General features: G+C 43.4%; 1 protein-coding gene across 2 annotated transcripts in view; it reads right to left on the bottom strand.

Moving 5' to 3' along the window:
• The window catches only part of XPNPEP1 (X-prolyl aminopeptidase 1), a 58,153-nt gene extending 47,111 nt beyond the window's left edge, over positions 1–11,042 (bottom strand). The window contains exon 1 of one of the 2 annotated variants that reach the window (XM_039250719.1): positions 10,952–11,042. In XM_039250719.1, coding sequence (XP_039106650.1) covers positions 10,952–10,983 — 32 coding nt within the window. In that variant the 5' untranslated portion in view covers positions 10,984–11,042. The remainder of the gene's footprint in view (positions 1–10,951) is intronic. The other variant, XM_039250720.1, reaches the window with a different exon arrangement.
• Between the last annotated feature and the right edge of the window lie 2,420 nt (positions 11,043–13,462).

The raw sequence follows: 13,462 nt of genomic DNA, 5'->3' as shown, positions 1-13,462 counted from the left end.
CAAGCCACCCAGGCACTCCTGGTTTTCTTTTTTTTTAATTTGCCTGCTCTTACTTCATGGCGTCCCATTCTTTCACTGTGGTTTCTATTCCTTCTCCTAACTTCAATTATTTGGGGCCCTTATTTTATAATTCACTTCAGACTTTCCATTAGAAGGTCTTGGGGGCAACTAATCTTTGACAAAGCAGAAAAGAATATCAATGGAATAAAAGTCTCTTCAGCAAATGGTGTTGGGAAAACTGGACAATGACATGCAGAAGAAGGAACCTGGACCACTTTCTTACACCATACACAAAAACAAACTCAAAATGGATGTAAGACCAAAACATAAGACAGGAGGCCATCAAAATCTTAGAGAAAGCAGGCAAAAACCTTTTTGACCTCAGCTGCAGCAACTTACCTCTTACTCAACACATCTCTGGAGGCAAGGGAAACAAAAGCAAAAATGAACTATTGGGACTTCATAAAGATAAGAAGCCTCTTTCTGCACAGCAAAGGAAATAATCAGTAAAACTAAAAGGCAACTGACGGAATGGGAGAAGGTATTTGCAAATGACACGTCAGATTAAAAGATTAGTATCCAAAATCTATAAAGAACTTATCAAACTCAACACCCGAAAAACAAATAATGCAGTGAAGAAATGGGCAAAAGACACGAATAGACACTTCTCCAAAGACATCCAGATGGCAAACAGATACATGAAAAAATGCTCAACATCACTTATCATCAGGGAAATACAAATCAAACCAACAATGAGATGCCACCTCACACCTGTCAGAATGGCTAAAATTAACAACTCAGGCAACAACAGATGTTTGGCGAGGATGCAGAGAAAGACGATCTCTTTTGCACTGCTGGTGGGAATGCAAACTGGTGCAGCCACTCTGGAAAACAGCATGGAGGTTCCTCAAGAAGTTAAAAATAGAACTACCCTATGACCCAGCAATTGCACTACTAGGTATTTACCCAAAGGATACAGAGTGCTGTTTCAAAGGGGCACATGAGCCCCAATGTTTATTGCCCAAGTACAGAAAGAGCCCAAATGTCCACTGACAGAGGAATGGATAAAGATGTGGTGTATGTGTGTATATATATATATATATGTATATATATATATATTTATGTATATATATATGTATTTATATATATATTTATGTATATATATATATGTATTTATATATATATTTATGTATATATATATATGTATTTATATATATATATATACACACACACACACACACACGCACAATGAGGTATTACTCAGCTATCAAAAAGAATTCTTGCCATTTGCAACAACACAGATGGAACTAGAGTATATTATGCTAAGTGAAATTAGTCAGAGAAAGCAAATATATGACTTCTCATATGTGAAATTTAAGATACATTTAAAACAAATCAACATAAAGGAATGGAAGCAAAAATATTAAAAAACAGGGAGGGAGATAAACCATAAGAGACTCTTAAATATAAAAAACAAATTGAGGGTTGCTGGAGGGGTCTTGGGCGGGCAGATGGGCTTAAATGTGTGAGGGGTATTAAGGAGGACATTTGTTGGGATGAGCACTGGGTGTTGTATGTAAGTGATGAATCACTAAATTCTATGCCTGAAATCATTATTACACTATATGTTAACTAACTTGGATGTAAATTTAAAAAAACTAAAAATTAAATAAAAAAAGAAGGTCTTGGGATAGTAAACTTCAAGTTTTCTGGGTCTGCTGGCTTCCTCTTAGTAAGTTATTCCTTGTGTGTTTTGTCATCTTTTATTAAGAGCCTATCTCCAGTAGAAACGATTTTATCTGTGAAAATTAGACATGTCCTGGTTGTACCAGCACTACTGTCACTGCTCTTTGCTTATGAGACTAATTTCCACTTTAATTTCTTAGCTAGGAGATTTACACAAGTCTCCTATCCCCGTATAGGGAAAGTCTGATGCTCTGGACCCCAAGTATGAAGGCCTATAGAGTCTGATAACCTTCCCAGGCTCAGCTTACCAGCTACCATTAAAGCTTTAAGTTCCCCTAAATTTCTGGCACCTGAGGATTTCTCTTTCTTTCAAGACTCTTCTATAATTGAGGCCCTACTCTAGACACAACAATGAACAAAACAGACAACATCTCTGACCTCAGGAAGTTTACGTGGCTATGGGGATAGGGACTCGATGATGCTGAAAGAAAAGGATCCAGGAGGAGAGGCAACAGACACAAAACAAGAACACAGTTTGTCAAGGAGTATGTGTTCTGTAAAGAAAAGTAAAACAGGGCAAGGGGAAGAGTGTCAGAGAGGTAAAGGGAAAGGGTTATTTTACATGGGGTTGCTAGGCAAGATCTCTTCGCTAACAGATGACATTTTAGCAGAGTCCTAAAAAAAGTAAGGGATCAAGCCATGTGAATGACTAAGAACATTCCAGAAAAGGGGACTAGTAAGTGCAAAGGCCCTAAGGCAGGAGTATGCCTGGTATACATCAGAGAAAGCAAGAAGGCCAGGGTAGTATGCTGGCAGGTGGGGAGGTAAATGGTTAGGAGACAAGATCAGAGAGGCAACAAGAAGCCTGCTGTGGGTCATACAAAGGATTTGGGTTTTATTCAGCTATAAACTTGAAGGTAATTTTGTTACAATTTTACCACATTTTTATGTATTAGTAGAGGAAGAGGAGCCCACATTAGCTCAATCCACTACACAGCCAGAACCAGAAGACCAGACATTTTCACCAACCATTCCAGGCCTACTCTCTGATGGCTGCTACTTTAATTTTGTTGGACAGAATGAGATGTTCTGTATTGTGAATCACACATTCTTTCATTAAAAAGACATGTCAATATTTCTTATAAATCTAAGTGCAAATATCTTCAGCAAAACCGAATACATTAACATATAAAAATGATCATATACCACCACCAAGTGGGATTTATCCCATGAATGCAAGTTTGGTTCAACATACAAAAATTAATGTAATACACAATATCAATAGAATAAAGAATGAAAGCTGCATGATCACATCAATAGACACAGAAAAAGCATTCTGACAAAATCCAACACCTCTTCATGATAAAAGTACTCGGTAAACTAGAAGAGAAATTCCTCAACCTGATCAAGAATATTACAAAAATCCACATCTAACATAATCTTTTTTTAATGTTTATTTATTTTTGAGAAAGAGAGAGAGAGAGAGAGAGAGAGTACGAGCAGGGGAGTGGCAGAGAGAGAGGGAGACACAGAATCCAAAGCAGGTGCCAGGCACTGAGCTGTCAGCACAGAGCCCGACGGGGAGCTGGAACTCAAGAGCTGCAAGATCATGATTTGAGCCGAAGTCAGACACTTAAGCAACTGAGCTACCCAGGGGCCCCAACAGCTAACATCGTCTTTAATGTTAAAAGGCTGAATGCTTTCTGCCTAAGATCAAGACAAAGCTGTCCAATCTTGCTACTTAAGTCAACACTATACTGGTGACTCTATTCAGGGCAATTAGGCAAACACTGAAATACAAGGCATCTAAATTAGAAAAGAAGTAAAATTGGGGCGCCTGGGTGGCTCAGTTGGTTAAGCGTCTGACTTCGGCTCAGGTCATGATCTGATCTTGCGGTTTGTGAGTTCAAGCCCCACATCGGGCTCTGTGCTGACAGCTCAGAGCCTGGAGCCTGCTTCAGATTCTGTATCTCCCTCTCTCTCTGTTCCTTCCCTGCTCGCACTCTATCTTTCAAAAATATAATAAAGAATAAAAGAAATTTGGGGTGCCTGGGGGGCTCAGTCAGTTCAGCATCCGACTTCAGCTCAGGTCATGATCTAACAGTTCATGGGTTCGAGCCCCGCATTGGTTTCTGTGCTGACAGCTCAGAGTCTGGAGCCTGTTTCAGATTCTGTGTTGCCCTCTCTCTCTCTGCCCCACATCCACTCGTGCTCTGTCTCTCTCTTTCTCAAAATTAAATAAAACCAAAAAAAAACTTTTTTAAGAATTTAAAAAAAATTTTAAAAAGAAGTAAAATTACCTCTACTTGCAAATGGCATTATCTTCAATATAAAAAATCTTAAAGAATCTACACAAAAAAATTAGAACAAAGAAGCTCATCAAGACTGCAGGATACAAAATCAATATATAGTAATTAGCTGAATTTCTATATACTTGTAAATGAACAATCCAAAAATGAAATTAAGAAAAATTCATTTACAACAGCTCAAAAGAATAAGTACCTAAGAATATATTTAACAAAATAGATGCAAAGCTTATACTCTGAAAACTACAAAACCACTGTAAAAGAAATTAAAATAGACCTAAATCAATGGAAAGACAATCTACTTCACAAGTTGAAGGCTCAGTACTGTTAAAATGGCAATACTCCCCCAAAATAATCTAGAGGCAATCCCTATCAAATTGCAGCTAGCTTGTATATGCAAAAATTGACAAGCAAATCCTATAATTTATATGGAAATGTAAGGAATCCAGAATAGCCACATCAATCTAAAAAAACAACGTTGATTTCAAAACTAATAAAACTACAGTAATCAAGACAGTGTGGTATTAGCAAAAGGTACTGGCATATAGATCAATGAAACAGAATTAGCTCAGAAATAAACTCTCACACTTATACCCAATTTTTGACAACAGCGCCAAAACTATTCAATGGAGAAAATAAGAGTCTCTTCAGCAAATAATATTAGGACAACTGGCAATCCACATGCAAAAGAATGAAACTGAACCTCCACCCTCACACCAAAAATAAAAATTAACTCAAAATGGATCATAGACATAAATGTTTCTTGGAAGAATACATAGGCACAAATCTGCCTGACCTTGGATAAGGCAATGATTTCTTAGATATGACATCAAAAGTATAAGCAACCAAAGAAAACTGATACACTGGACTTTATTAATGACTTTTTTACTTCAGAGGATACCATCAAGAAAGCAAAAAAATGCGGCACCTGGCTGGTTCAGCTGATGAAGCATGAGACTCTTGACCTCAGGGTCATGAGTTGAGCCCCACAATGGGTGTGAAGACCACTTAAAATAAAATGGTAAAAAAAAAAAAAAAAAAAAAGAAGAAGAAAGAAAGAAAGAGAAAGTACAAAGACAACTGATAAAATGAGAGAAAATGTTTGCAACTCGTATTTGATTAGTCTAATATCCAGAGTATATAAAGAAGTATTGCGAAACACCTGGGTGCCTCAGTTGGCTGAACACCCAACTCATGATTTCTGCTCAGGTAATGAATGGGATCCAGCCCCATGTCCGGCTCCACACTGAGCATGGAGTCTATTTAAGAGTTTCTCTCTCTCGCTCTCTGTATCTCTCCCCGACTCACACTCTCTCTCTCTGAAAATAATATTAATAATAAATTAAATAAAATTTTTTATTTTAAAAATAAAAGAACTATTGCAACTCAATAATAAAAGACAACTCAGTTTTTTTTTTTTTTTTTTTTTTGAGAGAAAGAGAAAGAGAATGCACATGAATGGAGCAGAGAGAGAGGGAGAGAATCCCAAGCAGACTTCATGTCCATCGCAGAGCCCAATGTAGGGCTGGATCTCACAACCGGAGCTGAAATCAAGAGTCGGATGCTGATCCAATTGAGCCACCTGGCACCCATGACAACCCAATTTTAAAATGGTCAAGGGCATGTGAATAGTCATTTCCAAACACACATTTTTCCTAAGAAGATATACAAAGAGCAAATGAGCACATGAAAAGATTTTCAGTATCTTTATCCGTTAGAGAAATGCAAATGAAAATCACAATGAGATATAATTTCACATCCACTAGGAAGGTTATAATCAAAAAGAACAGAAAATGGGATGCTTGGGTGGCTCAGTCAGTTAAGCATCCAACTTCAGCTCAGGTCATGATCTCACGGTTCGTGGGTTCGAGCCCCACGTCAGGCTCTGTGCTGACAGCTAGCTCAGAGCCTGGCTGGTTTCAGATTCTGTACCTCCCTCTCTCTCTGACACTCCCCTGCTCACGTTGTATCTCTCTCAGAAATAAATAAAAAACATTAAAAAAAAAAAAAAAGAACAGAAATAACAAGTGTAGGAAAGGATGCGGAAAAATTGAACCCTCAGACTGTTGGTGGGAATATAAAATGGTGTAGTGAGTTTGGAAAACAGTCCAGCATTCCTCAAAAGGTTAAATACAGAATTATCCTATAACGGGGCACCTAGGTGACTCAGTCAGTTGAAGGTATGACTCTTGACCTCAGCTCAGCTCATGATCTCATGGTTCCTGGGATCAAGCCCGCACATCGGGCTCTGCACTGACAGCACATTACCTGTTTGGGATCCTCTTTCCCTCTTTCTCTGCCTCTCCCCCACTCACATACATATGCGCGCTCTCACACACTCTCTCTCTCTCTCTCAAAAAAATAAACATTTAGTAAAAAATAATAATAATAATTATCCTATGACCCAGCAATTCCACTCCTAGGTATGAAATATTAAAAACATAAGCCCACATAAAAACTTGTATATGAACCTTCATAGCAGCATGTTCATGATATCCACAAAGCAGAAACAACCCAAATGTCCATCAACTGATTAAAGGATAAATACCTGATCTATCCATACAATGGAATATTATTTGGCAATAAAAAGGAATCAAGTACTGATAACTTGCTACAGCATAGTAAACTCTGAAAATATTTTATGCTAAGTAAAAAAAAAAACCGGTCAAGGAAGACCATATGTTGTATGATTCTGTATGCAATGTCCAGGAACAGGCAAATTACCATAGAGACAGAAAGTAGACTGGCAATTGCCTACAGGTGGGGTAAAGTTGGAAGAAATGGGGAGCACCTGCCCATGTGTATAGGGTTTCTTCCGGCAGCGGGATAAAGATGTTCTAAAACTGCAGTGTTGGTGTACAACTCTAAGAATATTCTAAAAATCACTGAAATGCATATTTTATTTTAGTGTTTTATTTTATCTTTGAGAGAGACAAATAGACAGCGAGCGGGGGGAGGGGGGCGGGGGGGGAGAGACAAAGAGAGAGAGGGAGGCACAGAACCTGAAGCAGGCTCTGTGCTGTCAGCCAGAGAGTCTGATGCAGAGCTTGAACTCACGAACTGCAAGATTACGACCTGAGCGGAAGCTGGACGCTTAACAAACTGAGCCACCCAGGTATGTTTTAAATAGGTGACTAACATGGTACATGAATTATATCTCAAGAAAGCTGCTATAGTGTTTTACAAACAAGTGTTTTTCTTGGACAGAGATCCATGTGACAGTCTCACCTGATTTCTCTTGACTTTATGTACCCGTTTACCAGATGGTGAACCAAGGAAGTCAGTTTCTCTATACATTCAAAGTTAACTGGTCCCACAACCCAGTGAAGAAATGGGCAGAAGATATGAACAGACACTTCTCCAAAGAGGACATCCAGATGGCCAACAGACACATGAAACGATGCTCAGCATCCCTCCTCATCAGGGAAATACAAATCAAAACCACACTGAGATACCACCTCACGCCAGTCAGAGTGGCTAAAATGAGCAAATCAGAGAACTCTAGATGCTGGCGAGGATGTGGAGAAACGGGCACCCTCCTACACTGTTGGTGGGAATGTAAACTGGTGCAGCTCCTCTGGAAAACAGTGTGGAGGTTCCTCAGGAAACTAACACTAGAACTCCCCTATGACCCAGCAATAGCACTGCTAGGAATTTACCCAAGGGATACAGGAGTGCTGATGCATAGGAGCACATGTACCCCAATGTTCACAGCAGCACTCTCAACAAGAGCTAAAACATGGAAAGAGCCTAAGTGTCCATCAGCAGATGAATGGATCAAGAAGATGTGGTTTATCTATACCATGGAACACTACATGGCAATGAGAAACAATGAAATCTGGCCATGTGTAGCAACATGGATGGACCTTGAGGGTGTTATGCTGAGCGAAATAAGTCAGGCAGAGAAGGACAAATATCATATGTTTGCACGTATAGGAGGATTAGGAGGAACTTGACCGAGGAACAAGGGGGAGAAGAAGGGGGGAAATGGTGGGGGAAAGGGAGAGAGGCAAACCATGAGAGACTCTTGAATGCTGACAAAAACTGAGGACTGATGGATGTGGGGGGACAAGGGGGGAGGGGCATGGAGGAGGGCACTTGTGGGGATGAGCACTGAGTGTTATGTGGAAACTAATTTGACAATAAACTATTTGTAAAAAAAAAAAAAAGAAAAATATTCCTGAGCATGTAAAAAAAAAAAAAACAAAGTTAACTGGTCCCAGTGACTAATTAGGGCACAGGACAAGAGGGCTGGAGGGAGTTATTCAGAAGTAGCTCCATTCATTCACTTTTTACAAGAGAAGAAACAAAGATAACTTGCTACAGGTCAAACACCTCAGTAGCTGCAAAGTCAAGACAAAAAATCAGGTCTGACAGGTGAAGCTCATAGATTTTGAATTCAGTCTCACTCTCTGAGCATCACTACCTCCACCTTCCTATCAGGATCAAAGGGGCCATGAAGAAGCTAAACATTACAGTTGTTCTGTTCCTGCCATACCCTGGTCTGCAGAATCCAAGACCCAGCTACCCTTCACTTACTTGGACAGATACATTCCCAGGCTCTCAGCTGAAGCAGGGCTACCCTTAAATGTTAGGGGTACAGTGTACTTCAGGGACCATCCAACTCCACTCCCTCCCCTAGACAAAGGAACTGAGAAACAGAGACCAAATGACTTGCTCAAAGCCTCATAGCTAGTTGGGTGACAGAGCCAGTCTAGAATTACAGTCCAGGCCTCCCAACTCCCAACAGTGCTTCTTCGACCCATACCTTTTCAACATGCGGACATGCCACAAGGTGGGTAAGGGGAAAGAAGCGTGCAGAGAACTTCCTGTTTGATCTTTGCATAAGATGGAAAGGGCACATCTTTCTTTTTAAAGAAACCCCAGCAGGGCTGTGCTTACCCCCTTACCTGGGTCCGGGATGAGAATTATGCATGATTATCACTCAGGATGGGGCAAAACAAGGATCAAGATCCTCAATCACAACATGGGGCGCCTGGGTGGCTCAGTCAGTCAAGTGTCCAACTCTTGGTTTCAGCTCAGGTCATGATGTCACGGTTCGTGGGTTTGAGCCCCATGTCAAGCTCTGTGCTAGTGGTGTGGAGCCTGCTTAGAGAATCTCTCCCTCTCTCTGCCCCTCCCCCGCACACTGTCTCTCTGTCTCAAGATAAATAAAATAAACTTAAAAAAAAAAAAAGATGCTCAATCATGCCTATTAAGTTCACCTAAGAGCAGACTGAAACAAGTTTTAGGATGTGGAAGTGGGAAATGTGGTCATTTCCTACCCAAAATCCATCCCTCCCTCCTCCTTTTGGTCAAAGCACAATGGTTTCCATCTGAGACACTTCTCGTGTCCATTTTCAGTCCACAGAGTTGGGATAACTCTCATCCTCACCCACCAATTCTGGGACCCACGCCTGGGTAATCTATCTCTATGGTCACAACGACTGGTTTGGGGATAAACATAAGGTCAAGTCAGCCTACGGGAAATCAGATCTGGAACTTGTGCTCCAAGCATTCGGAAAGGCTCTATTTCTGCTGGGGCTGCTAGCTCAGAACCATCATACCTCCTATAAAGACAAAGCGTGCCTGAGAATGATGCCAACTTAAGAAAACAGAGCCAAGAGATGCAAAAAAAAAAGAGGACAAGTCGCATGCCAGTGTTGGTCTCCTGGACTCAGCTGCACTAGAAGCCAGCTCAATCCCTTTTTACCTAAGTCAGTTTTACCTGAAACGCAAGAAGTTCTCACTGTTACACTGAATAGCCCTCAAATTCCAGTAAGGGAGGGCTCTGGGGCAAATGGCCCTTCTCAGCCTCTCAGTGGCCTTCTGTGTGTGGAGGCTCTGACAGCTGATGCCAAAAGACCCTTCTGCCCCTAAAAAGTTGTGATTCTACAAATCTAATCTTGGTCCACAAAGCTATTTACATGCGTAGGATCTAATTCAGCATTAACCTAACCTCATTTCCAGCACTTAACATACTGGCAACTCCTTCCACACCAGGTTTGCCACAGGGCCCTACATCCTTCCACAAGCCAGATCTGCTTCTCTACTCATCCCAAGCATGGCATACCAAGGCCAAGGCCAGGTCAAGGTCAGTTTAGGATCTATTCACTCACAATCACAAGTACAAGCCATGGTCTGCGTTCAGCAAGCGGGCCTGGCCATGCTGCCAGGTGTATTTATTCAAGTCTCAACTGGTCTGAGGATGGCTGATCCCGTGGGCATGGCCAGGGAATTTGGCTTCCGGCCTTCGTGATCTCTGAACGTTTCTCAGTCTCCCACTCTGTTAGCTGCTGTAATAAGTATATCCTGGTTTTGGGAGGAGTATAAACTGAAATGTGTTTGAGAACGGGAGAGAGAGCCCAGGGCAGGTTGCTGGTGGGATCTTTCTAGAGATTATGCCAAAGTATACCCTTACACAGTCTCTGAAACCAACTGGGTGGGGATGGGCCTGCGGCTGCATATCTTCATGAAGGTTGAGGATGAGTAAGGCGAATTGCTGGTGTCACGATTGTTATTTGAGGATTATATTCCCCGGGAAGAGGGCGAGAGCAGGGGCTCTTCCACTTCCCAGGACACCCTGAGGTGCCTGGAGGGGCCAACTTCCTGCAACAGCTGGGGCCTTCCCGCTGGGCCGGGGAGAGAGGTGGGACGCGCCCACCGCCCCTCCGACAGAGCTCTGCAGCTCCGCGGACACGCTCATCCGGGAACCGGGATCCGGCTGCCCGAGGGTGCCCGCAGCCCTCCTGAAACGAAACGGAACTTGCCGGCTTGCATGGCTCCCTCCCCCTGCTCCTGCTCAGGGGTCTCCCGAAAGCCAAGGCCCTTGCCAGACTGTGGTGGGCCGCCTTCCGCTTCTCAACCCTCTCGTTGCAGCCCTCCGGGGTGCAACACGCGCGCCCGGGCCCCGGAATCACGCCCTGCCCAGACGCCGGCTACCCGGCAGAGTCCCTCACCTTACTCGCGGTGCCTTTCTGGAGGCTGCCATTCGGCGGTGACGTGCCCCGGCCCACGTCAGGGGAGCGCAGACCAGCTGATCACCCTGGGAAGAGCAGGAAGGAGCGAGGCGGGCGCGCAGGCTGCAGCAGCGCGAGCCGAGGGGCCACGCCCCCTTCTGTGGCGTGTGCCCGCGCCGTGGCCCCGCCCACCCTCAGGTCCCGCCCACAAGCCCGCAACTACCGGCGTACTGTCTGGGAGGCGGGAGGCAGGAAGTGTGACCGCGCTTCCACCCCAGCAGGCTTTGCCTCTTCCCCTGCAGCGAGTTAAGGGGAGGAGGCCGTGCCAGGGCGCATCGTTTCTGTTGGTTTTCTCGCCTTTTCCCAAAGAGGAAAAAGGGGGCTTTGCCGGCTAAAGGGACTGGGCCGCGAAGAGCTACCCTCCAGGGATGTTCCCGCCTTTAGGATGGCAGAGAGGAGGGGAAATGAGATCAGTTCCGATAGTATCCATAGTATCGCTGCAGTCTCACTGAGGCTTTAGAGATGTCCCCCCAAATCACTTCTTCAGGCAACTTCAAAATCCAGCTAGCCACTCCATTTGGAGAGCAAACGGGCACCTCAAACTTAACATATCTGAACCACGCTCCCGCCCAACGCACCAAAACTGTGCTCCATCAGTCTTGACCATCTCAGTCAGCGGCTACTCCATTCTTTCAGAGGCTCAGAACAACATCTTGGAGCCATCCCTGCCTTCTTCATTCAAACACTACATCCAATCGGTCAAAAAATCTTGTTGGCCTGTATTCAAAATAAATCACTTATCCCATCCCACAGGCCCCCCGCCTGGTCTGACACACTTGCGTAATTAATTACACTGGCCTCCCTACTGCCACCCGGCACAGTCTACCGGAAAAACTGCAGCCAGTGTTTCAATCCTTTGAAGTCTGAGATCACTTTGCTACTCTGCTTAGCACTTTCTGATGGTTCCTCATGTCATTCAAGCTAAAAGCTCTGCTTGATCTGCCCCTAATCTCACTTCCTTCTGTCCTCACCCTGCTCACTCTGCCCCAGCTAAACTCGCCTCCTTGCTATCCTTGAAGAAGCTGGCCACACTCATGCCTGTGGACTTGCTCTTCCTCCAAACGTTGCGACTCTCTTCCTCACCTTTCTCTCCTTGCCTTCAAATCTTTGCTTAGCACCTTCGCAAAGAGATCTACTCTGACAACCCTATTTAAAATGCATTCTCCCCACCACTCCTGATCCCCCTTACTCTGCTATATTTTTCCATAGTGCTTATCACCTTTTACTACAATAAAAATTTACTTGTGTGTATTGTATTGTGAGCCCTGTTAGCCACACACAAAGGCGCGCATGCGCGTACACACACACACACGTACACACGCGCGCACGCGCACACACAATTTAGCCATCAGTGCAGGGACTGTGTCTGTATTGTTTAATGATAAACAATTCCTCCCAGGTAGTAGGTTCTCATTGTATGTTTTCTGCAGGAACGAATGTGCAGTCCTCAACGGTAAGGGACCCTAGTGCTTAGAACAGCACCTGGCACAGAGTCAGTACTTAGGAAATATTTGCTAAGTGAAAGTGACCACGTTTTTATTTTTTATTTTTTTTTTTAATTTTTTTAATGTTTTATTTATTTCTAGGAGAGAGAGAGACAGCGTGAGCAGGGGAGGGTCAGAGAGAGAGGGAGTCACAGAGTGAAACAGGCTCCAGGCTCTGAGCTGGCAGTCAGCACAGAGCCCGACGCGGGGCTCGAACCCACGAACCGCGAGATCATGACCTAAGCGAAAGTCGGACGCTTAACCGACTGAGCCACCCAGGCGCCCCGAAAGTGACCACGTTTTTAAAAGGTGATCTATACTGGTTGCTTTGAACTTGAGGAAGGCCTAATACACTTATATCAAATAGGTTCTGCTGCCTATAAGAACTTAAAGTTCTGGTTCTTATTCAGTAAGCATTTAGAGAAGCTAAATTAGGCCCTGTAGAAAAAATAGGAAAGAATTAAAAGATGTGGCGCCTTGAAAGGCAGCAGACAGCTGTTCCGTTTCCCCAAATTTCTAGAGCCAAAAAGAGAGAGATTGTAAATAAAATGACTGGTTCCAGACCACATCTGATAGATGGTGGCAAAGATCAAGTTGTAAGAGAAAAAAGGAAATGTCAGAAAGACAGATAAGTGGGACATAAAAGAAACAGGTATTTCGTAATCACATTGTCTAGGAGGAGCCTGCTCAGAATTTACAGCATCTGGATTTAGAGGAGAAAGAGAAATACTCTATGTTCCCTAGACTGGATTTGAGTTCTGGTTTGCTGGAGAAAAAGGCACCCCTCCCCACTTTTAAACTTCTTCTGGGACAAACTCGGAGAGAAGTTATTGAACTGAATCGTCACAAAAGGAGAGAACACTCGGGTCACAGCAGACTCTTCTGACTCTTTGGTCCTCGCATACTTGAAGAGGTGGAACAGTCACTAACATTTACTGAACACTATGAGCCTGACCCACAACAACCC

The sequence above is a fragment of the Hyaena hyaena genome, unplaced genomic scaffold (assembly GCF_003009895.1).
Source record: "Hyaena hyaena isolate Hyena2069 unplaced genomic scaffold, ASM300989v1 scaffold_379, whole genome shotgun sequence".
Classification (NCBI taxonomy): domain Eukaryota; kingdom Metazoa; phylum Chordata; class Mammalia; order Carnivora; family Hyaenidae; genus Hyaena; species Hyaena hyaena.
The sequence above is the reverse complement of the archived record's forward strand: the minus strand, read 5'-3'. Positions and strand labels throughout refer to the sequence as shown.